The sequence below is a fragment of the Anabrus simplex genome, chromosome 2 (genome assembly GCF_040414725.1).
Source record: "Anabrus simplex isolate iqAnaSimp1 chromosome 2, ASM4041472v1, whole genome shotgun sequence".
In the NCBI taxonomy this organism is placed as follows: Eukaryota; Metazoa; Arthropoda; class Insecta; order Orthoptera; family Tettigoniidae; genus Anabrus; species Anabrus simplex.
The window spans coordinates 962,190,866-962,213,728 of record NC_090266.1 but is presented as its reverse complement, the minus strand read 5'-3'; the positions used below and the strand labels follow the sequence as shown (position 1 = coordinate 962,213,728).

General features: G+C 39.6%; 1 protein-coding gene across 2 annotated transcripts in view; it reads left to right on the top strand.

Moving 5' to 3' along the window:
* The window catches only part of LOC136864578 (obg-like ATPase 1), a 481,779-nt gene that overhangs the window by 327,035 nt on the left and 131,881 nt on the right, over positions 1 to 22,863 (top strand). For both annotated transcript variants that reach the window (XM_067141760.2, XM_067141761.2), the window contains 2 exons: positions 727 to 804; positions 15,082 to 15,179. In XM_067141760.2, the coding sequence (XP_066997861.1) occupies positions 727 to 804; positions 15,082 to 15,179 (176 nt within the window). The remainder of the gene's footprint in view (positions 1 to 726; positions 805 to 15,081; positions 15,180 to 22,863) is intronic.

Sequence of the window (22,863 nt, the reverse complement as noted above, 5' to 3'; positions counted from 1 at the left end):
CCCACCACGACGCTGTACCTCCACGTTGGTGACTATCAACTCATGGGATCGCCAACATTCTGCAATACATCCCCACTTCAAAGTACTCCAGTCCGTTCTTAAAACATCCATTATTCAAATACCATAAATATTGAAATTTTTTATTACTGTTCAGTGAACGACGTCAAATGTTCATCATGTGAGCTACTTCAAATCACTACAAGCACCATATTCCATTCTGGCCACTAATTAGTATAAACCCTAACTGTTAAATCGTGAGATTTCATTTTTCCCCATAGGGTTTTTCAGTTTAGTATAATCCTGTGCTCCTTCTCTCTCACCTATGTATTTTTCTTTTGAGAGATGTAAATAAAGTACGTTTGAAGGCTACTTGGAATTTTGAGTAGATAAGAATTTGTGAACGGTACTGTACTAAATTTTGCACACTTAAATCCGTGATTGTCAAGATATCCAGGTGATAAAATATTAAAATACTGCCATACTGAGGTCAAGGTTCGAGTTAGAATGATAATCTACGTACAGTGTAAATTATGCTTGTAAACGTGTTGGGAATTTACTGGTTCTACGAATATTTGATAAAGAAAATCAGGTCATGTTTCAAAAAATGGTGTACTTCACAAGTTTTAGTTTGTGTCGTGAAAACAGATCGCTAATGAAAAATGTTGAACTCGATGTTCTCTGCTTCCTTTTCTTATGTTTATTGACAAATGTTCCTTCCTTTTTCAGGATATTCTCTGCAAAGTAAAGAGCATCCTTGTCGACGAAAAGAAACAGCTTCGATTCGGAGACTGGAACGCTAATGATGTAAGTATAAAAAATGACATTCTACTTGCTCCAGTGAAAGCTATAGTATACCAGATTTTCATTTCGTTGGTTTCCTTCTACTTTTCTAATTTCTTTCCTTTCTGTTTGCACATGTGTCGTGGCATGTTATAGATCTTATAGCTACCTTTTAAGTAATTAAGGTAATACATTGTTTCCTGCATGTTGTGTAATCAGTATGAGGCAACACAGGTGCGTAAAATTAAAATGTAAAAAAGGAAATTCAATCGATCTCTCACAACTTACAGTTGGACTGAGTGGCTCAGACGGTAGCGTGCTGACCTTCTCAGCCCAAGCTCGTGGGTTCAATCCCAGCTCGAGGCGGTGGTATTTGAAGATGTTCAGATACGCCAGCCTCGTGTTTGTAGACTTAATAACACGTGAAGACATCTGCGGGACAACATTTCGGCACCTCGTCGTCACTGAAAACCACAAAAGTAGTTAATGCGAAGTAAAACCAGTATTATTATTATTATTATTATTATTATTATTATTATTATTATTATTATTATTATTATTATTTTTATTATTATTATTGCCGGACTGAGTGGCTCAGACGGTTGCAGCGCTGGCCTTGTGGTACCAACTTGGTAGGTTCGATCCTGGCTCAGTCTGGTGGTATTTGAAGGTGCTCAAATATGTCAGCCTCGTGTCGGTAGATTTTCTGGCACGTAAATGAACTCCTGCGGGACTATATTCCGTCACCTCAGCGTCTCTGAAAACCATAAAAGTAGTTAGTGGGACGTAAAGCCAATATTGCTGTTATTATTATTATTATTATTATTATTATTATTATTATTATTATTATTATTATTATCGTCATCACGACATACTAAAGTTCCAATCTTTTATAAATTGTATTCGACCGACCTTTTCGCATTCTCATCGTTAACAAATCGGCACTTTAAAGCACTCTGAACCAATGAGACCCTTAAGTACTGTTACACAGACAACTATTTTTCTCCACAGATCAGGAAGGAGACTCGTCTTGTTCTGGGAAATTCGGTATAAGTTTGGGCGTTTTAAAATTAAGTGTGGGGATATGTGGATTTTATCCTCTTATGTATCCTTAAATAGGCCTCCATGAACTGAACGTTGAAGTTTTTGAGCAACAAAATGTACACATTCGTGCCCTATATAAACACGAATGTGAATTTCCCTTTTTACTATTCAGTCCTACCTAGACAAGTGTAAAAACAAACTCTGTAGAATAGGCTAAGCTCTTAACACGTTTATTCGAGCCCTATAGAGTCATAATGTAGGCTAAATTAATTGCTTTCAAGCATAGGTGATTTCCAGTCCTCTACTACCCAATTTTCCTTTTTCAACTTCAACATGTAGCGTAGAAATAACATCAACCACCAATGTCCCCAGCTCTTCGTTTCTACGTAGTCACTTATTAGTTATTAAAACCAATGTAGACATTACTTACTGCTGTTTCTCTTATATGAGCGGCCGCGGATCGAATCCCGGCCTTTGCATGCAAGATTTAAAAATGTACAGTCACGTTCCTGGGTTCGGATCCCACATAGACCTGGAGGTCCCGTGGCTATGACCATGCTACCAACAGTCACGTAAAACTTTTAATTTTCCAGCCCTTTTTGTTTTGTTCTCTTCTCTGTGCATCCCCCCCACCCAATTTTCTGTGTGGTCGTTGAACTGTATCGATTTGAGTTAGCTTATCGGTTCAATAAAATTGGTATGGAAAATGGGGGAGAATGGACGTTCAAGATTGCCACCAGAAGCCGGGGTAGCTCGGAAACAAACCACTTATCCCTTGCTTCCAAGTCCTATCATGAAGCATATCTTCGAGCACTCGGTTACAATGCAGGAAATCTTTAAAAAGACTGAAAAAACCTTAGTCTACGGAAGGAGAAAAGGGTAGGATTTAATGTGTGCAAATGATCGCAAGCCATGACGACAGTAAATTCTAATCCCATCGTCGGCAGCCTTGAAGGTGGTTTTCTGTGGTTTCCCATTTTCAGACTAAGCAAATGCTGGAGCTGTACCTTAAGGCCACTACAGCTACCTTCCCAGTCCTAGCCATTTCCCATCCTTCAGTCGCCGAAAACCTTCGATGTGTTAGTGCTACCATACGTTAAACATGTAGCAAGCGATGAAAATCAGTAAGTTAAAAGAAGTAATTATTCTTTATATCCACATGATATTCTTGGAATTATGAAACCTGACAACAGTGGATTTGAATTCTGTTCTTTTATTTCTGGAACTAGGCCGTACACTTGTGTGGGAATGAAGCCAAGATTAATCGATGACGTGTTACTGACAATCTAAGAATGGCATGTATGAAAGTACAGAATCTATGACAGTAGGGTATCCATACCGAAGACATGAAGAGCTACGTAAGAAATTAAAATATGCAGTGTACTCGTACATGTTAATCGGCTTACACGGTGTGGCCGTTCATATGGAAGAGGAAAAAATACTAGACTTCAGTTGCAGAAATTAAGGGAAAGAAACGGAGGCCTGGGAGACTATGATGAGATTCTATTTGCAAGAATTTAAAGATAAGAAGTGTAAAATTAGACGAGATGGCATTGCTGAGTCCTTGTAGGTTACCTTGGAAGCACGTGATTTGCCTGCGGAGACTGCGTTGTGTGTGTGTGATGATAATCCTAATATCATGTGGGTGTTATTAGCCTCATGTACCCCTTGTTAGGCAGACCTTCCGACTAGGATGGGTGACTATGTGTATGTAGGAAACTGCGTGGTAGAGGGTGGTGGTGGTGGTGGTGGTGGTGGTGGTGGTGGTGGTATTGTGTGTGGTGAGTGAAGAAAGAGGAATGCTGGACACACAGTCTCCGAACCAAGAGAAGTGACTGTTCGCGATTAGAACCCCACGTCCCAGAAGAGAATCGAACCTATAACCCCGTGCCCCAAAGATCAAAACACTTATTAGTGAGCCACAGAGGCAGATACTCTGTGCGATAATTCTGTACATAAACTCGTATTTCTGTATTTGTAGAAACCTACCTTATCGTTTGACTTGTGGGGATGGTTTCGGATTGACGTTTAACGATCTTTACTAATACTCGCTTCTGATAAAAATCGAACGTTAATATTGTTAAGAGCATATTAACGAACGATGAAGAAAACGCCTTTTTTAAATACTTTCGTATTTAAGAAATCGGTGAATGGCGCAACGGTGTCGTAATAAAATCGAATCCCGCATGCCTTCCAACATTAAGTTTCGTTTGACGTGGTTAATACGTCGATCAGTTTCTGTCTGCAAGACTTTGTAGTGTGACTAATGCAAAGTAAGGACGAATGGAAAATAAATGTCCACCGTACCATATGCTACCTTCGGGTAACGGAAGTCTCGTTAGTGGTCTACCTGCATGGTACACGGCTGTTTAGCGTAGGTCATCGCTGGTGTCTGGGACCATATTGTAATTTGAAGTATATTTCTTCTTCTTCTTGCTCCTGACCCTTTCCCCAGTTTATTGGAGTCAGTCTGTTTTACGGCCGGAGTCCCTGAGGACGCATGGATATATTCACTATTGCGCGTTTCTGTGGCGGTTGGTAGAGTGTGATTTGTTGTGTGTAAGTGAAGAGAAATATATCAATACTAGCAAGATACCCGTGCTTCGCTACGGTATTATACTGAAATTTATAATTGAATGCTTAACGTTTTATATATAATCCTCCGAAATTCGCGATCGGACTCGTTTTCTGAGAGAATCCGCCAAAATTCGCGATCTGACTCGTTTTCTGAGAGATTACGGCTAAGTTCCTCACATTTTTCAATCTTTCTTTCCAGCAATCGATTTCGTACTTCCCGCGCTAGGTCCAGGTATTCCACGCGGTCAGTTGGGTCCCTAAATCTTTGCTATCTTTTCTTATAAGCATTTTTAGTATGGATCAAATCCTGAAGGAGATCCGGCCTGGTGTCGTCTTGGGTGCCTTGGCGGTACTGAACCCACGGCTGGACTGTATTCGTAGACATTACCAGCCCAGGACCCGTTTCCAGCGTGGTCCGCACAATTTGACGACGGTCCAGAACACTATTATTATTATTATTATTATTATTATTATTATTATTATTATTATTATTATTATTATTATTATTATTATTATTATTATTATTATTATTATTATTATTGCTAGTTGCTTTACGTCGCACCGACACAGGTAGGTCTTACGGCGACGATGGGATAGGAAAGGCCTAGGAGTTGGAAGGAAGCGGCCGTGGCCTTAATTAAGGTACAGCCCCAGCATTTGCCTGGAGTGAAAATGGGAAACCACGGAAAACCATCTTCAGGGCTGCCAACAGTGGGACTCGAACCCATGATCTCCCGGATGCAAGCTCACAGCCGCGCGCCTCTACGAGCACGGCCAACTCGCCCGGTATTATTATTATTATTATTATTATTGTTATTATTATTATTATTATTATTATTATTATTATTAGATGTTCTGGACCCCACAGCAAGATGCAAGACCGCTACTTGGCGGTAAATAACATCTGCTGCCATTGTCATTGTTGACAATATGACCAGCACCATTGTCGCGCGTAGGCAAGTGTGCGGGATTTCTGGCGATACGAATGACATACTTCCGTGCATTATTGACCCTATTATAGAGGTGAACAATTGGACGGTCAATCTCATTCCTATCGTTTATTTCAAATGTGTTTAAATTTTTATTTATATGACAGGAGAGTCTACTGTAATCTAAGAACGTTCTACGAAGGAAAAGATGGCTGTTGAAATCCAACCCAGCAAAGATTAAAAATGATCGGTTTATGATCAGATTAAGTACATCGAAAATTTACAGCCTGTATCCAGTAATTCGACAGGGTCAGGAATGGAATGAATAAAACCCCATCTAGCGGCGACAATAGGAATTTTGCCGGCTGCCGTAGCACTCCTCTGGGGCAATGATCGATGAATGAGAAATGAAATGAAATATTGTACAGTGTTGAATGAATGATGACAGGGAAAACCGCAGTATCCGGAAAAAACCTCTCCCACCTCCGTTTTGTCCGGCACGAATGTCACATGGAGTGACCGGGATTTGAACCACGGAACCCAGCTGTGAGAGGCCGGCGCGCTGCCGTCTGAGCAACGGAGGCTCCTTATAAGTACATTATGAACAGTAAAATCAATTGGTCTCACCTCCTTTTACACCCCACCACCGTTAAGTTTATATCCCCCCCCAAAAAAAAAAATTAAAAGAAGGCGTGTTTCTTTATGTTTAAAGGAGATTGCAAACACAAATGTTCACGTCTAATACCTTCAGTTTTGAGATGTAAGTATCCCCATAAAAATAATTAACTTTCTTTCACTACCTTTCACCCCCCCCCCCCCCAAGTGAATTTTCCGGCAAAAATTGCTTGTTTCTTTAATAGTAAAGGATCTTCTAAATACCAAATATCACGACTCGAACTTATTCAGTTTTTGATTTATGTGTCATCGTGAAAGGAATGCAACTCCTTTTCATTCCCGCCCCGCAAGATGGTCCCCCCCCACCAAACGCGTTTTTCTTTGTTTTTAAAGGAAACCCAAATACCAATTTTCACGTCTGTAACAACTTTAAAACACGTGTTTCTTTACTTTTAAAGCATATTCCAAATATCAAATTTCACGTCTGTAACATCATTTTTGGGATATCAGTAGCCTAATTAAAAGAAGTCAACACCATTTTCAGTCACTTTAACCCCCCCCCCCCCTCCACCCAAGTGGTGTTTCCCAAAACTAAAAATGCACGTTTCTTTATTTTTAATAGAGATAAAAAATACCATTTTTCACTTCTGTAACATGTTAAGTTTTTGAGGTATACTGTAGAAATTCTCATTTTAAAATTTCACCCATTTTTATTTCCCCTTAAGGGGAGTTTCCAAAAACAAATCACCTATGTTCCTTTACATTTACAGGATATTCCAAATACCCACTTTTTACGTCTGTAACATTTTACGTTTCTCAGAGATTCTGTAGATATAGTCTTTCGAGAAATTCACCCCAATTTGTCTCTCCTGTTTAACCGCCATTGATTGGATTTTCCAAAAACAAAAAATATGTGTTTCTTTATTTTTAAAGGAGATCCCATATACAAATTTTCATTTCTGTATTATCTTCAGTTTCTGAGATATATGTATCCTCATTAAAGGCATTCAACCCTTTTACACCCCTCCTATTGGGATTTACAGAAAACAAAAAAATACGTGTTTCTTTATTTTTAATAAAGATTCTAAATACCAATTTTTACATGTGTAAACTTTAAAAGTCTTGTGATATAGATGCACTCATTTTAAAAATTAACCCCCTTTTCACCCTCCCATTAATTGGATTTTCCAAAAACAAAAAAATACGTGTTTCTTTATTTTTAAAAGAGATCAAAAGTACCAATTTTCAGGTCTGTAATATCTTCAGTTTCTGAGATATATGTACCGGTATCCTGATTAAAGGCATTCAACCCATTTTTACCGTTTTCACCCCTCCTATTGGGATTTTCTAAAACAAAAAAAATACGCGTTTCCTTATTTTTAAAGAAGATTCTAAATACCAATTTTTACATCTGTAAACTTTTAAAGTCTTGAGATATAGATACACTCATTTTAAAATTTCAGCCCCCTTTTCACCCCCTTAGCGAAGGAATATCCAAAAATCCTCTCTTAGCGAGCACCTACATCTTAATATGAATGTGTTCCCAAAATTTCATTTCTTTATGTCCAGTAGTTTTGGCTCGGCGATGATGAGTCAGTCAGTCAGTCAGTCAGGACAAGTTACTTTATATGTATAGATGAACGCAAACATTCAGTCCCTAAACCAGAGGAATTAACCATACATAGTTCCCGTACCCGACTGGGAATTGACCCAAGGGGGCCTTCTGAACCGAAAGCCAGTACGTTGATCATTGAATCAAGTAGCCGAATTTAAAGCATATTTCGTATTGAGACCAAATAATAGAAACATGAATTTCTTGGGAATTCTTTAATGTGTATTAAGAATTACACATATTACTACTCTTGTGGGAGTCTTTCATTTCTAGGAGGAGTCTAGGGAGAGGGAAGAGAACATGAGTCTTGTAAACCACATTGACTGAATGATGAAGCGGAGTCTCTGGTTCTCTTGAAACTGCATCGTCACCTTCCCTGCGTGAGCAACAACCAGCGCAGCTTAACAAATCGAAAGTTTTATGAGATTCAGTTAAGTTGCGTATTTGTTGGAAATGGGCTGGATATCAATTATGTTGATGTGGTGGAACAGGATGGTGAAGACCAACCTCCTCCTTGCTGTGCTTACAAAAACACGTACTATGAGAGGACTTGAAGGGTGGCGTTGATTCGTCCCAGAAAACTGCTGTCACAGCAGTGTCATAAGTCTGGATTTTCTTTAGTTTTGCCACATTTTCTCCGAGTATGTGCTGTGGTAATTCTCTGCAACATCCGAGGACACTTTTCTCCGCAAATCCTATATTTAGTTAATGAGAGGTACACCCTTACACACTAATTGCGAGAGTCTCTCTCTCTCTCTCTCTCTCTCTTTTCTCTCTCTCTCTCTTTCTCTCTCTCTCTTTTTCCTCTCTCTCTCTCTTTCTGGGCTTAGGAAATTATCTCATTGGATTTTCCCTTAAAATTGTGATCACCATTGCTCTGTAAGTTCATAAGATTGATTTCCACGATGCCACTAATCATGTAAATAGAGTAGTAGCAGGAAAGAAGAGTTTTCAGAAGACATTAGAAGAAATGCTTAAGCCTACATGTGGATCGTAAATTATATAATTTACCTGCATTGTTGTAAATATTTAACTCAGTAAGATATTTCATGGGATGAACATAAGAAATGTATAGATACTTTTTTTTATATATAATTTGCTTTACGTCGCACCGACACAAATAGTTCTTATGGCGATGATGGGATAGGAAAGGAAGCGGCTAGGAGTGGAATGGAAGCGTCCGTGGCCTTAATTAAGGTACAGCCCCAGCATTTGCCTGGTGTGAAAATGGGAAACCACGGAAAACCATCTTCAGGGCTGCCGACAGTGGGATTCGAACCCACTATCTCCCGATAAGTATTTTGATAATGAACGTATGAACAATACTTTGACAACTACTTCATACGTTGGACAGTAGAGAAATAGAATACTGACATTAGGTCAATTTGTAATAAAACCTGTCGGTATAATTAGCGTAACGTTAAGAGTGAGCGTTTGTCTTTGACTCAGGATTTCAGCTCTGATGTTTAGTCTTACTTGCTAATAAGGTCCGATGACTTGGATGTTAGTCTCTTTTAAACAATAATAACAACAACAACAACAACAACAATCATCATCATCTTGCCACTCTTTACGTAAAAAGCCGTTTTTAACTTGCTGTGGTTTGTAATACTCGAAGAAAATTAATACAGTTTATAAAGATTTTCATAAATTCAATACTGTACATGGAAATGTTCGAAATTTCTGCTAATTGTTCAATGTCACACTAACACCATCAGGTTTCCGGCGACTATGGGAAGCCGGGCTGAGAAGCTCTGACGGGTGAGTGCTGGTTTCTTAAGCCCAATCAGGAAGGTTCGATCCCGGTATTCTGGTGGTGTTTGAATGAAGGAGCTCAAACAAGCCAGCTAAGTATCGGTAGATTTACCAGCACTTAAAAAACTCCTGCCGGCCAAAATTTCGACACCTCTGAGTCTCCGAAAACCGCTAAAATAGTTAGCGGGGACGTTAAAACGAATAATACTATTGTTAAGAACTGGGTAGGAAAAGGCTACACCTGGAACGGAAACAGTCGTGACTTTTATTAAGGTACAGTACCAGTATTTGCCTAGTATGTAAATGGGAATCTACGGAAAGACATCATCAAGGCTGCGACGGCGGGATTTGAACTCATTATCTCCCTAATACGATTACAGTAACAAGGCCCGTACCACGTGGCCAGCTCGCTATAGGAAGTTAATATTCTGCCAATTATTGCTCGAATCTACGGCACATGTAATTAAACGCCATCATTATGTCCAGCTTCTCGGCTGAATGGTCAGAGTTTGGCCATCGGTTCAGAGGGCCGAGTTCTATTGTCGCCTGGTCTGGCGATCTGACTATTTATGGTTAATTCCTATGGCTTGGAGAGTGGTTGTTTATGTTCGCCTGAATACACTTCTCTTCATACACACACAAAACACACCACACTAAACCACCACAGACACACACAACAGTTAATACATCCCTCTACGCAGGGTTGGCATCAAGAAGAGAACCGCACGGCCAACTCGCTCGGTAAAAAAGCAAGCCAACATCAGGACAATAACTTCTGGAAGATCTGAAAACCTACTGCCGAGTTAAGTGATCCAGTACCTCTTTCTACCTCCTCCTCAATATATACATAGAACGAAAGAGGGATGGAGAAGGTGAGGGGCTGTTCCGCTAGGTTTCCGTGACAACGTCGCCCGGCGCTAGTCTGACTTTCGGTGGAATGAAAGAAACGTTAGTCAATTCAGTACAATTTTATTTGCAAGTGACCGATGATAAATACAATAAGAGAAAATTCGTATCGTAATGGGAAATTATCGCGTCAACAAATAAAAGCTAGTTGACTAATTTCGTCTTTACTGCTTGAATGTTATTTATATTCTTTATTACGAACTAATTTATCTGTCTGGTCGCCTAGCGAGAAAGATGACTATTTATATAGCCTCATTGTAGACTTCAGTACAATTTGTTAATTTTCAAAATTTCTTCCACCGTGTAACTTGTGCCTCATTGTCCTAAGTCTACCGAACCGATACGGTTAATGCCGGGCGTAAAATTCTCTATTCAGTTATACCTCAGCCACGTGGGTCGGTATTTACATTTGGAGTACGGTATCAAGATATCAAGCAAATTAAGAAATTCCACATTTTCGACCGGGTATAACTTTGTCTCTAAGGATCGTAGGGTATCTCGGGCCTAGAGAGAGAGAGTCTCCACATAACGGGCAGAAATTGATATTTTTTTCACAACAAATATGTTGCAAATTTTCAGTGTTCACAGTCACAGTTGTTAACCTGTCAATTTGCGAACAAAGCGAGATCAGAATATTTTAAACAGGCCGACGCGTTGACTGGCTGCGACGCTCCGCCATGTACGCTGAGTACTGGCAATCGAGCGCTCAAAGCACGAGGCCTCCTCCGGGAGACAGGCAGCATCATCGCGCTAAATATGTCGTCGTGACATTTAGATGAGGTTTTGAATTACCTAGTGATATCGGAATATTGAATTTATCGCGTACAGTTTGCCAGAAACTGTTTGTGACAAGTAGGACGCCAGTGTTCCATGCATGCAGACCTCTGGAGAAAGATATTTTCACGTCAAAAATGTTGTTGTTTGAGTCATCAGTCCATAGACTGGTTTATGCAGCCCTCCATGCCACCCTATCCTGTGCTAACCTTTTCATTACTACGTAATTATTGCATCCTACATCTGTTCTTCTGCTTGTCATATTCATACCTTACCACCTACACTTCCTTCAAAAACCAACTGAATATGTCCTGGGTGTCTTAAGATGTGTCCTATCATTTTATCTCTTCTGCTCGTCAAATTTAGCCAAATCGATCTCCTCTCGCCAATTCGATTCAGTACCTCTACATTCGTGATTCGATCTATCTACCTCACCTTCAGCATTCTTCTGTAACACCACATTTCAAAAGCTTCTATTCTCTTTCTTTCTTTCTGAGCTAGTTATCGTCCATGTTTCACTTACATACAATCCACGAAAATCCACACGAAAATCTTCAAAAACATTTTTTCCTAATTCCTATATCAATGTATGAAGTGAGCAAATTCCTTTTCTTATGAAAGTTCTTCCTTGCTTGTGCTAATCTGCATTTTATGTCCTACTTACTTCTGCTATCGTTAGTTATTTTACTGCCCAAGTAACAATATTCATCTACTTCCTTTAGGACTTAATTTCCTAATTTAATATTTCCTGCATCACCTGCCTTGGTTCGACTGCACTCCATTACATTTGTTTTAGACATATTTATTTTCATCTTGTACTCCTTACCCAAGACTTCGTCCATAACACTAAGCAGCTTCTCAAGATCTTCCGCAGTCTCAGATAACATAACAATGTCATCGGCAAATCTCAAGGTTTTGATTTCCTCTCCTTGGATTGTGATTCCCTTTCCAAATTCCTCTTTGATTTCCTTTACTGCCTGTTCTATGTAAACATTGAAAAGGATGGGGGACAAACTGCAGCCTTGCCTCACTCCTTTCTGGATTGCTGCTTCTTTTTCAAAGCCCTCGATTCTTATCACTGCAGACTGATTTTTATACAGATTGTAGATAATTCTTCGTTCTCGGTATTTGATCCCAATCACCTTCAGAATGTTAAATAGCTTGGTCCAATCAACATTATCGAATGCTGTTTCTAGATCTACGAATGCCATGTACGTGGGTTTGTCCTTCTTGATTCCATCCTCTAAGATCAGACGTAAAGTCAGGATTGCCTCACGTGTTCCTACATTTCTTCTGAAGCTAAATTGATCTTCTCCCAACTCAGCTTCAACTTGTTTCTCCATTCTTCTGTAAATAATACGTGTTAAAATTTTGCAGGCGTGAGATACTAAACTAATGGTGCGGTAGTTTTCACACCTGTCAGCACCAGCTTTCTTGGAAATAGGTATAACAACATTCTGCGGAAAATCGGACGGGACTTCTCCTGTCTCATACATCTTACACACTAAGTGGAATAACCTTGCCATGCTGGTTTCTCCTAAGGCAGTCAGTAATTCAGAGGGAATGTCAACAATTCCAGGTGCCTTGTTCCTATTTAGGTCGCTCACAGCTCTGTCAAAATCTGACCTCAAAATTGGGTCACCCATTTCATCAGCATCAACAGCCTCTTTTTGTTCCAGAACCAAATTATCTACATCTTTACCTTGATACAACTGTTGGATATGTTCCTGCCATCTTTCTGCTTTGTTTTCTTTCCCTAGAAGTGGCTTTCCATCTGAGCTCTTAATATTCATACACCTAGATTTCCTTTCTCCAAAGGTTTCCTTGATTATCCTGTATGCAGCATCTACCTTTCCCTGGACCATACAACCTTCGACATCCTTGCACTTCTCCTTCAGCCAGTCTTCCCTAGCTACCTTGTACTTTCTATCCACTTCATTCTTTAATCGCCTGTATTCTTTTCTGCCCTCTTCATTTCTAGCATTCTTGTATTTTCTTTGTTCATCAATCAGGTCTAGTATCTTCTGAGTTATCCACTGATTCTTAGTTGATCTTTTCTTCCTTCCTAACATTTCTTCGGCAGCCCTACTGACTTCATTTTTCACGACTATCCACTCTTCCTCTATCGTGTTTCTTTCAGCCTTTTAATTTAGTCCTTGTGCAACATACTCCTTAAAACAATCTCTCACACCCTTTTCTTTCAACTTGTCTAGATCCCACCTTTTTGCGTTCTTCCCTTTCTTCAATTTCTTCAGCTTCAGATGGCATTTCATGACCAACAAGTTGTGGTCAGAGTCCACGTCTGCTCATGGGAAAGTTTTGCAATCCAATACCTGGTTTCTGAATTTCTGCCTAATCATAATGAAGTCTATTTGATACCTTCCAGTGTCTCCATGTCTCGCCCGCGTATAAAGCCGTCGTTTGTGGTGTTTGAAGCAAGTATTGGCAAGGACTAAATTATGAGTAGTGCAGAATTCAACCAGCCGACTTTCTCTTTCGTTCCTTTGTCCCAATCCGAATTCTCCTACTGTATTACCTTCTCTTCCTTGGCCTACCACTGCATTCCAGTCTCCCATCACAATTAGATTCTCGTCACCTTTTACATATTGTATTAAATCTTCTATGTCTTCATATATTATTTCGATTTCCTCATCATCCGCTGAGCTAGTAGGCATATAGACCTGCACTATTGTGGTAGGCATTGGTTTGGTGTCTATCTTGACGACAATAATTCTTTCACTATCCTGGTCGTTGTAGCTTACCCGCTGCCCTATTTTCTTATTCATTATTAAACCAACCCCCGCATTTCCCGTCTTTTATTTTGTGCTGGTAATTCGGTAGTCGCCTGACCAAACATCCTGTTCTTCCTGCCAGCGTACTTCACTTATACCAACTGCATCCAACTTTAGTCTATCCATCTCCCTTTTCAGATTTTCTAATAGGCCACAACGATTCAAACTTCTAATATTCCACGCTCCGACTTGCAGAATGTCAGTATCCATCTTCCTGATGATCGCCCCCTCTCGTGTAGTCCCCACCCGGAAATCCGAATGGGGGACTAGTTTACCTCCGGAATATTTTACCCGGGAGGAAGCCATCATCAGTACATCATTCATACAGAGAGAGCTGCAAGTCCTCGGAAGTTAGTTACGGCTGTAGTTTCCCGTTGCTTTCAGCCATGTAGCAGTATCAACACAGCTAAGCCAGGTTGAGTATTATTACAAGGCCATATCAGTCAATCATCCAGACTGCCGCCCTTGCAACTTCCGAAAGGCTGCTACCCCCCTTTCGATGAACCATCCCTTAGTATGGTCTCTCAACAGATACCCATCCGATATGGTTGCACCTGCGGCTCGGCTATCTGCTTCATTGGGACACGCAAGCCTCCCCCCCGCAGCAAGGTCACATGGTTCGCAGGGGAGGACGTCAAAATATAAATTAAATATGTTTAATATTTTGTTATCCCTGGAGACTAGTATTTTGAATCTCATAGTCGCTCATCAGAATAGTTTCTTTTCTTTGTCATTTCAATATCAGAAAATACTGTAATTATGTTTTCCCACGGGCTTTGGCCATATCCTTCCCATTTACTTGCATAATTAGGGATAGATTAGCCACACAGCGCTGTTTAGTAGGAGCTCACCTGTGCCTGTGACGGGGGATTGAGTCAAGCAAAGTCGATCAGTGTCAAAGGGCAAATATATCCAGGAAACCAGTGTCTGTGTATTTACTGGCAGTTTCCAGAATCCCATTTAGAAAAAATATTTGATTACCTCGTGTGTCTTAAAGATCGGCAAGAATTAAAGGAAGGTTTAACTATTTATGATTATTATTATTATTATTATTATTATTATTATTATTATTATTATTATTATTATTATTATTATCTTTCCCCCTTCGTGGGTTCAAGCTGAAGACGTTTGACAGTTTAATGTCGAATATGGTGATATTATTCGCGGACGGATTGCCTGCTAAAGTATAACAATAAAGTACAATACTTTATCACTTTGTAGTCTAGGGTAATGTCAGTGTGGTATTAAATGATTTCCTTGTGTGTGCCAAGTCGCTTTTATTGAAACTTTCTTCCAGATCGAAGTATTGAACAAACACATGTTCATCACAACGAAGCCTGTCATCTACTTGGTGAACCTCGCCGAAAAGGATTATATCAAGAAGAAGAATAAGTGGTAAGCTACATTTAATTATTTACATAAATGGACTTCAACACACGGATGTTCCTTTTCATGTTGTGTTTTTTTGTTTTGTTTTTTACTTCAGGCATTGATTTCAAGTATGTTACTATGAGAGTAGAAATTAGGGATCGGCAATAAGGTCGTTAGCATTCTCTTGACTGATACAAGGTGGTTGAGTCGTATACGCAGTGGTAACAATATGACATGCGCTTTTGAGTAGCAGTTGAACCTTGTTCTTAGGCCTAGTTTAGCTATTAAGTTCATATAGGCTAAAAATTAAATCTGTGATGCCAACGGGTGTAGAACTTATTAGAACCTTTAATCTTAGACGTAAATTACTCGGGCCAACAATTCTCGAACAGCACAGTTCAATAATCCTTGTTTTTCATCTAAGTAAAGGAATAATAATAATAATAATAATAATAATAATAATAATAATAATAATAATCGTATGGCCTCAGCTACCGTGTTTAGACATGTTTTGAAGCCATTTAGGTTGTCTGCTAGTCGATTTTGACGTTTCGTCTTATTCTTCCTTGTGGTAGAGAAATGGAACTCTGCTGGGCGATCTATGGCTGAGTTTTTAATTAATTTTGTCGTGTTGTGAACACCAAATTTGTCACCGGAGATCTTGACATAGCGAAATCGTACGACGTGGAATGCCGAACTTATCCCACCCTCCAATCATCCGACTTACTCTGCTAGGTGTGAACCCACGATTTTGAGATCCACAGGCCGACACATTATCACTGTTCCATAGAAGGAGCTCTTTCAGATAGTATCTGGAGTGTTGAAACTTCACATTAATGATTGGTGATTACAATTTAAAGCTTGGTATCGTCCAAGTGCACGTTGCCGGACTGAGTAGTTCAGACGGTAGAGCGCTAGCTTTCTGACTCCAAGTTGGCAGGTTCTGTCCTGACTCAGTCCGGTGGTATTTGAGGGTGCTCAAATACGCCAGCCTCGTGTCGGTAGATTTAAAGGCGTGTAAAACACCTGCTAGACAACATTCCGGCACTTCGGTGTCTTCGAAAAGCATACACGTAGTTAGTGGTGCGTAAAACCAAGAACATTATTATTATTATTATTATTATTATTATTATTATTATTATTATTATTATTATTATTATTATTATTATTATTCGTTTTACATCGTTATGCCCTACTCAGGAGCACGCTTGAACTTGCTTAGCTGATGTGTTGGCCTTCTTTTCCTCCCAAAATCTCTTCATCCTCCCGCTGAGCTGCTTCCTTCGTTCTTCTGTCCAAGTTATAGTAGCTCTGGTGTTGGATTTGTCTTCAAAGTGGTGATTGTCGATTTTGGTTCTGAATTTACATCTGTCCTGTACAATGTCTTCTGAGTCGTTGATTTCCTGGAGATCTGTTTCAATTTCACGAAGCCAGCTGTTCTTGGTTTTTAATCAAAGGGCCAGGTTGAGAATTGTTTTAGTTAGCCTGTTAGTGTTCATTCTGATAATATGTCCAATTACGATCGTCTTTTCTGAAATGTGTGAGAAATGTTTTCAGAATGACAGTATATCTCCTGGGATGATTTTTTCTCCACATTCCATCTATACAAACTGGGCCAAAAAATTTTCGTAAAATATTTCTTTCTTGTTTCTCAATGTCTTTGGTTAAAGATCCGCCACCAATGATTGAGGTTTCTGAGGCATATAACGCTTCAGGTTTGATCACTGTATTATAGTGTCTAAGTTTTGCATTCCGAGATATTTATTTTTTATTATACCTGTTCCAAGTGATCCTGTACGCTTTCTGTAATTTGGAAATTCTTTCTTTATTTGCTTCGCGGTTTAAACCAGAGGGTTGAATAATTTCTCCCAAATATTTAAATTGGTTCACTTGAATAATGTTGCTGAATTCAGTTGTCATGGGTTGTCCATATAAGTATCGTGAGGCTCCTTCCATGTACTGACTTTTCTCATACGAAATATGAAGTCCCGTTTTGATGGCAATTTCATGTAGTTTTTCAATGGAATGAATTGCTTCACGCCTGTTATTGGAAAGGATTGCTATGTCATCAGCAAAGGCCAGACATTGCACGTGAATTCTGTCTTTACGTAGTCTTCCAAGGGTTATTCCTTTAGTTTCCTTTTCCCAGTTCCTGATTACTTTCTCAAGTACCAAGTTAAACAGTAACGGCGATAAGCCATCCCCTTGACGGACCCCGGTGTTAACGGGAAAAGGCTCAGATATTTCGCCTAGGAATTTAACTTTTGAAGTAGTGCCAGTTAATGTTTGTTTGATTAATTCTCTTGTTTTTTTATCCACTTGCAATTCTTCTAGAGTATTCTAGAGTGTTAGACGGTCTATAGAGTCATATGCTTTTCTGAAATCTACAAAAGTAATGACTGTTTGTCTGGTTTCGCACATTTCGAGGATAGTTTTGAGATTAAGGATTTGTTCTGTACAAGATTTTCCTTTTCGGAAACCTGCCTGGTATTCACCAATTAGATGGTCTGTTTGTTTCTCAAGTCTAGTGAGCAGGGCTTTAGCAAACATTTTGTAAGCAACTGGTATCAAGCTAATTCCTCTATAATTACTGATGTTCGTTTTATCCCCTTTCTTGTGTAGTGGATGGATTAGTGCACATTTCCAATCTTCCGGGATTTCTTCAATGATCCAGATGTTCTCAAGAATCGAGTGGATTTTCCGGGCTACGCTGTCACCTCCTATCTTCAGCATTTCGGCAGTTATACCATCTTCCCCCGGGGCTTTGTTATTTTTGAGTCCATGGATTATTTCTTTGACTTCTTCCAGTGTTGGGGGTTCTGAATCTTGAATAGATAAGGGTTTTTCAAAGGTGAGTTGTTTTTTAGGGGATTCACAGTTTAAAAGATCCTGGAGATAAACTGCTAAAAGTTTGCAGTTCTCTTGATTATTCGTTTCCAATGTCCCATCTGGGCCTTTGAAGCAAAAACCAGGTGCCTGATAATTTGATAATTCTTCTCTGACAGTTTTGTAGAAGTTTCGTGTATTGTTTTTTGTAAAATCTTGTTCAATTTCTGCCAAACTGTAGTGTTCATATTTGCGTTCTTCAGACCTGATAATTTTTTATGTTTGTTTCTGTATTTTGGTGAATTCCTGCCAGGTTTGTTCAGTTTTATGAGAATTCCAATTCTGCCAGGCTTCACCTCTAAATTTTATGGCCTTGTCGCAGGTTTCATTCCACCACCTATGTTTGCGTTTCCTGGGTGGTGTGCCAACATTTTGAGAAGCTTTCAAAAGTATGTATTTGAGTTCTAACCAGTTCGAAGGATTGTGAGTAGGAATACTTTCAAGGAAAGTACTAGTGTTCTGTTTAAGAAATTCGGATCGACCGCAAGGTTTTTTTGTTATTCTGGGTTTGGACCTGTTTGGTTGAAATTTGACCTTGATTAAGGATAGATGGTGGTCAGAGTCAATGATCCCTTTTTTAACTTTAACATTCATAATTTCTTTTTGATTTTTCTTGGACATAGCCACATGATCTAGTTGATATTCTCCCAAGTGAAAATTTGGGGATCTCCAGGTCGTTTTCTTGTGTGGAAATGTGTTGACATTAATTTAAGATCAAAATTTTTGCAAAAATCAATTAATCTTTCTCCATTTTTATTAGTTCTATTGTGTGCTGGGTATAGTCCTACAATGGTCCTGAATTTCTTTTCTCTACCAATTTGGGCATTGAAATCTCCTAACAGAATTTTTATGTGATGATTTGGAATTGTGGCTGTAGTTTCTTCTAGCAGTTCCCAGAAGTCTTCCACCATTTGTGGATCTTTTTGATTGTAGTTATTGGTGGGTGCATGCGCATTAAGTAATATATAAGCTTTGTTTCCTGATTTAATGGATAGTGTTGAAATTCTTTCAGAAGGCGAAGAAAAGTTAAGTACTGAGTTTACAATATTTCTTCTTACAGCGAATCCTGTGCCAAATTGTAATGGTTTCTTATGAAGGGAGATTGCTGGCTTGCCTTTGTAAATTCTATAATTTCCTGAGTCAAAATTATTTTCATCCGTGTATCTGGTTTCCTGAAGTGCTAAAATTTGTATGTTTAAGTTATCTAACATGTCTGTTAATTGTTTTAACTTCCCAGTTTTCCGAAGTGTGTTGATGTTTAGACTACCAAAGAAAGTTTTGCATTTTGGGCAAAGAGATTTGGAAAGCTCCGATACATACCCGGATGATGTTCTCGGTCCCCCAGAATCCAATGACCGAGAAAAACTAGTATGTCTACTAGGGCCTGGGGTAGTTATATTGTAGGTTGATTCCATCATGCTATCAAGTTAAAAGTATTGGGGACATCGATCTATGTCGGTGTCATGGTTACAACTGAAGTAGTGAGCTTCAGAGGTTGCTGAAAATGTTGGCGAGCTGTGCCTGTTTTTGGTTCGCTAGAGGTATTTTATTTCCCTCAAAGCCTCCGGACAAGTCCGGCGAGCCTCCCGATCCGCCACCTGGGACGCGCCCGATAGAGGACCAGGCTGAAACCCCCACCAGATTATTATTATTATTATTATTATTATTATTATTATTATTATTATTATTATTATTATTATTATTATTATTATTATCAAGTGTGTGTAATACATTGTACGAGTTGGCTACGCGATTCGCGTTACGTAGCTGGAGGCTTGCCTTCGGATAATAGTTGTTTTGAACCCCACCATCGGCAGCCTTGAAGACTGTTTTCCGTGGTATTCCATTTCTACACCAGGCAAATGCTGCGGGTGTAAGTTGATGAAGGCCACGGACACTTCCTTCATAGTACTAACCCTGTCCTATCCCATCGTCGCAATAGGACCTGTCTGAGCCTGTGCGACGTATAACAAAATAGTAGCAGGACGAAAGACAACACATTCACTTCCTATTGCACAAGATGTAATGTTGGAAATTCGTCTCACAATTGAAATCAATCATAACTAAAAATAATATTGAGATTTTTTATTTGTTTTTGAGTTTTAAAAATATTGTGTTCGGTTGTACCCTGACACTTGAACGTGGACCCTACGTTAGGAAGCAGATTAACTGATACCCCTTTAATGTGACGTTTGCTGTTTTTATTACTGGAGTATGTGACTGCGTGGAAAGGATAGTACTGCCTATTCCACCTCAAATAAACGTGGGTTGTATTACCTTTGTAGTGTTCCACAAGCACAGCTGAGAAATAGCAGTCCAAGTATCTAAAATTAAGCTTGTTGTTTTACGTGCCTGTTCATATAGTGATCATAGCCACGGGACATCCAGTTTGACGCATATTCTGAACTGCAGGGACGTGACCTTTCATTTGATTCCCACATGCATTGGCCGCGATTCGAACCACGGCCGCCTTGGTGAGAAGTCGGTGACTAAGTCACTTTGCGATCACGCCTCCTCGAAGTTTCTAACATCCTGGGACACTATATGGCGTTCAGCTCAACTTCATCTGACTGTGTTGTTAATTTTCTGGCTACACGGGTACAGGTTTGGGTGGCACAAGTTTCACAGTTGCAATAATTTCTATTCCTCCCATGGTTAGATGAAGGCTAATGTCTTTAACCGCCCATTGTTATATTATCTGCTTGATCAAACTAAAGTACCGCCTGGGAGCTCAAGATGCTCCACTCACCGTCCATAATGAAGGGCGGCCGCCACGCAATAATTAAGTGGTCATAATGGCACACTGACGTCCAGCCACCTGAGTCTTTATTCTCTACAGGGGTTGAAACTCATTGGACCATCATATGAATCGGAATTAGTTCACAAGGTCACATACACTTCATCTCTACTACTATATCAGTTGTAACTAACAGTCCTTATTAGGGTACTTCTTCAAAAAGGAGAAACACAGAGAGTCTTGTGCCATTTCGTTGAAGGTGTTAAAGTGATTCTTTTAAAATATTTCTTCATAGTTAATAAATCGTTTACACTGGTTGGCCATCTTGAATGTGGTTATATTCGTGGATTTTTCATACTCCCGCTTGGCACATTTTCGATATTGTACTGAATTCCTAATCCTGGAGCTCCTTCGCCAAACCTAAACCGAAAATATATTAGTTGCTTATGCTAATACAAACACGTTAATTACACAAGTCATTAGATTGGTGTGACTTATATAAGTAGACGAGACTGATGATTTAGTTGCCCGTAGCCCGTAAATTAGGAACCAGCTTCAGAATCAATCATAGCCACCTATTCAGACCAACCCTTTGTGGCACTTTCTTTTATAAGGCAGTAAAAATCATCTCCTCATCCTCGTCCATCCCAGCACCATACCCAATGCAACGATACATACGATCTTTTACAGGGTCGAATAAACAAATCAGTCCTTGGAAGCTATCAAATATGCAACCTTACCACATCCCAGGCAACTGGCTGATAAAAAAATTCTTATGTGTGATTCGAACCTCCTACCTGGAACACTGTCCACTATCACATATCTCCCCGCCCGCTTGCCATGTGAGCTACTACGCCACTTGCCGTACGGCGCCCACTTCCCAGCCTATATAGTACCGTGATCCCGGTCTGTGCGTCCACCTCATGTTTTAAAGTACGGGTTCTGCGTATCTGCACTCGTTTTACGGGTTCATTCGAGGTACCCGCAATGAATTAATAGTGGCGCTCACGATTCCTGCTGTCTTCTAGCCCGTTCACATATATCTCGTTATATTACCCCGGTTTAGAGAGAGGGACCGATGTCTTTCCGAATTATAGTAAATGTGGAGGGATACATAAAACTGGATTGCAAGGGGCTTGTGGACGACCCCGTATACTTTCTATTTAAAGAGAAATTACTCTCCAACAATTGTGGATTTTCCCCCCCATACTTCTCCTAGAAACCCTTCGAATAGTCTTGGATTGAACCTGCTTTTCCTTATCTTCTAATGTCTCTACTGCAATTCTGGGCGCGCTAGTCTCGGAATTATCCCTATCTTGCGGTCGTCGTTCATGTAGATTAGTTGGTTGACTTCTAAGTGATAGATATTCTATTCTGTCTTCACGCCAAATTGTACGTAGGAATATACAGTGATTTGGCTGTATTTTACTAGAAATTTCCCTTTACATGATGAAAAATACCGTCGAAATGTTGTATTGTGACCTTTGCGCAACATTCTTCAAATGATCATTCACAGTGGAAAGTAAAGAGCGAAATTATAATAGAGTAGCAGATGTCAGCTTATAATGCAGCTCAGAAAAAGTGGTGCTTTGCGCCAGTGACTTAATTTTAATGTTGCGTGATTTTCTCGTCAGGTAAAAATACATTTTAGAAACCTACTTTTTATTAGTGTATTTTAAACGTTTAAATTTGTGTAAGTGTACGATACATGTTAACTTCCATGCGAATTTCGTTTTTGTTTCGATACACTCTTCCATGTTACATGAAGTTCGAAAGAAACGACTCTTGGAAAATTAAAAATCAGCGCAGTCGTAAAGATTGTCAGACTGTGTCATCGTAATTTAACAACAGAAACCTTAGGTCTTCTCCATAAAACTTTGCCCCAAAGGGCATCTGGTAATACCAGACTGCATTGCATCAGATATAAAACATACCAAATCACCGCATGGAAATGAGCCGACGTGCGGCTACACCGGCAGTGACATATACTAGTGTCCAAAAGTTAAGTATAATCACTAAACGAGTCCATATCGCCTGATAGGAATGTCAGACGGATTGCTGAACAAACGGAAGCTGAATCGGACA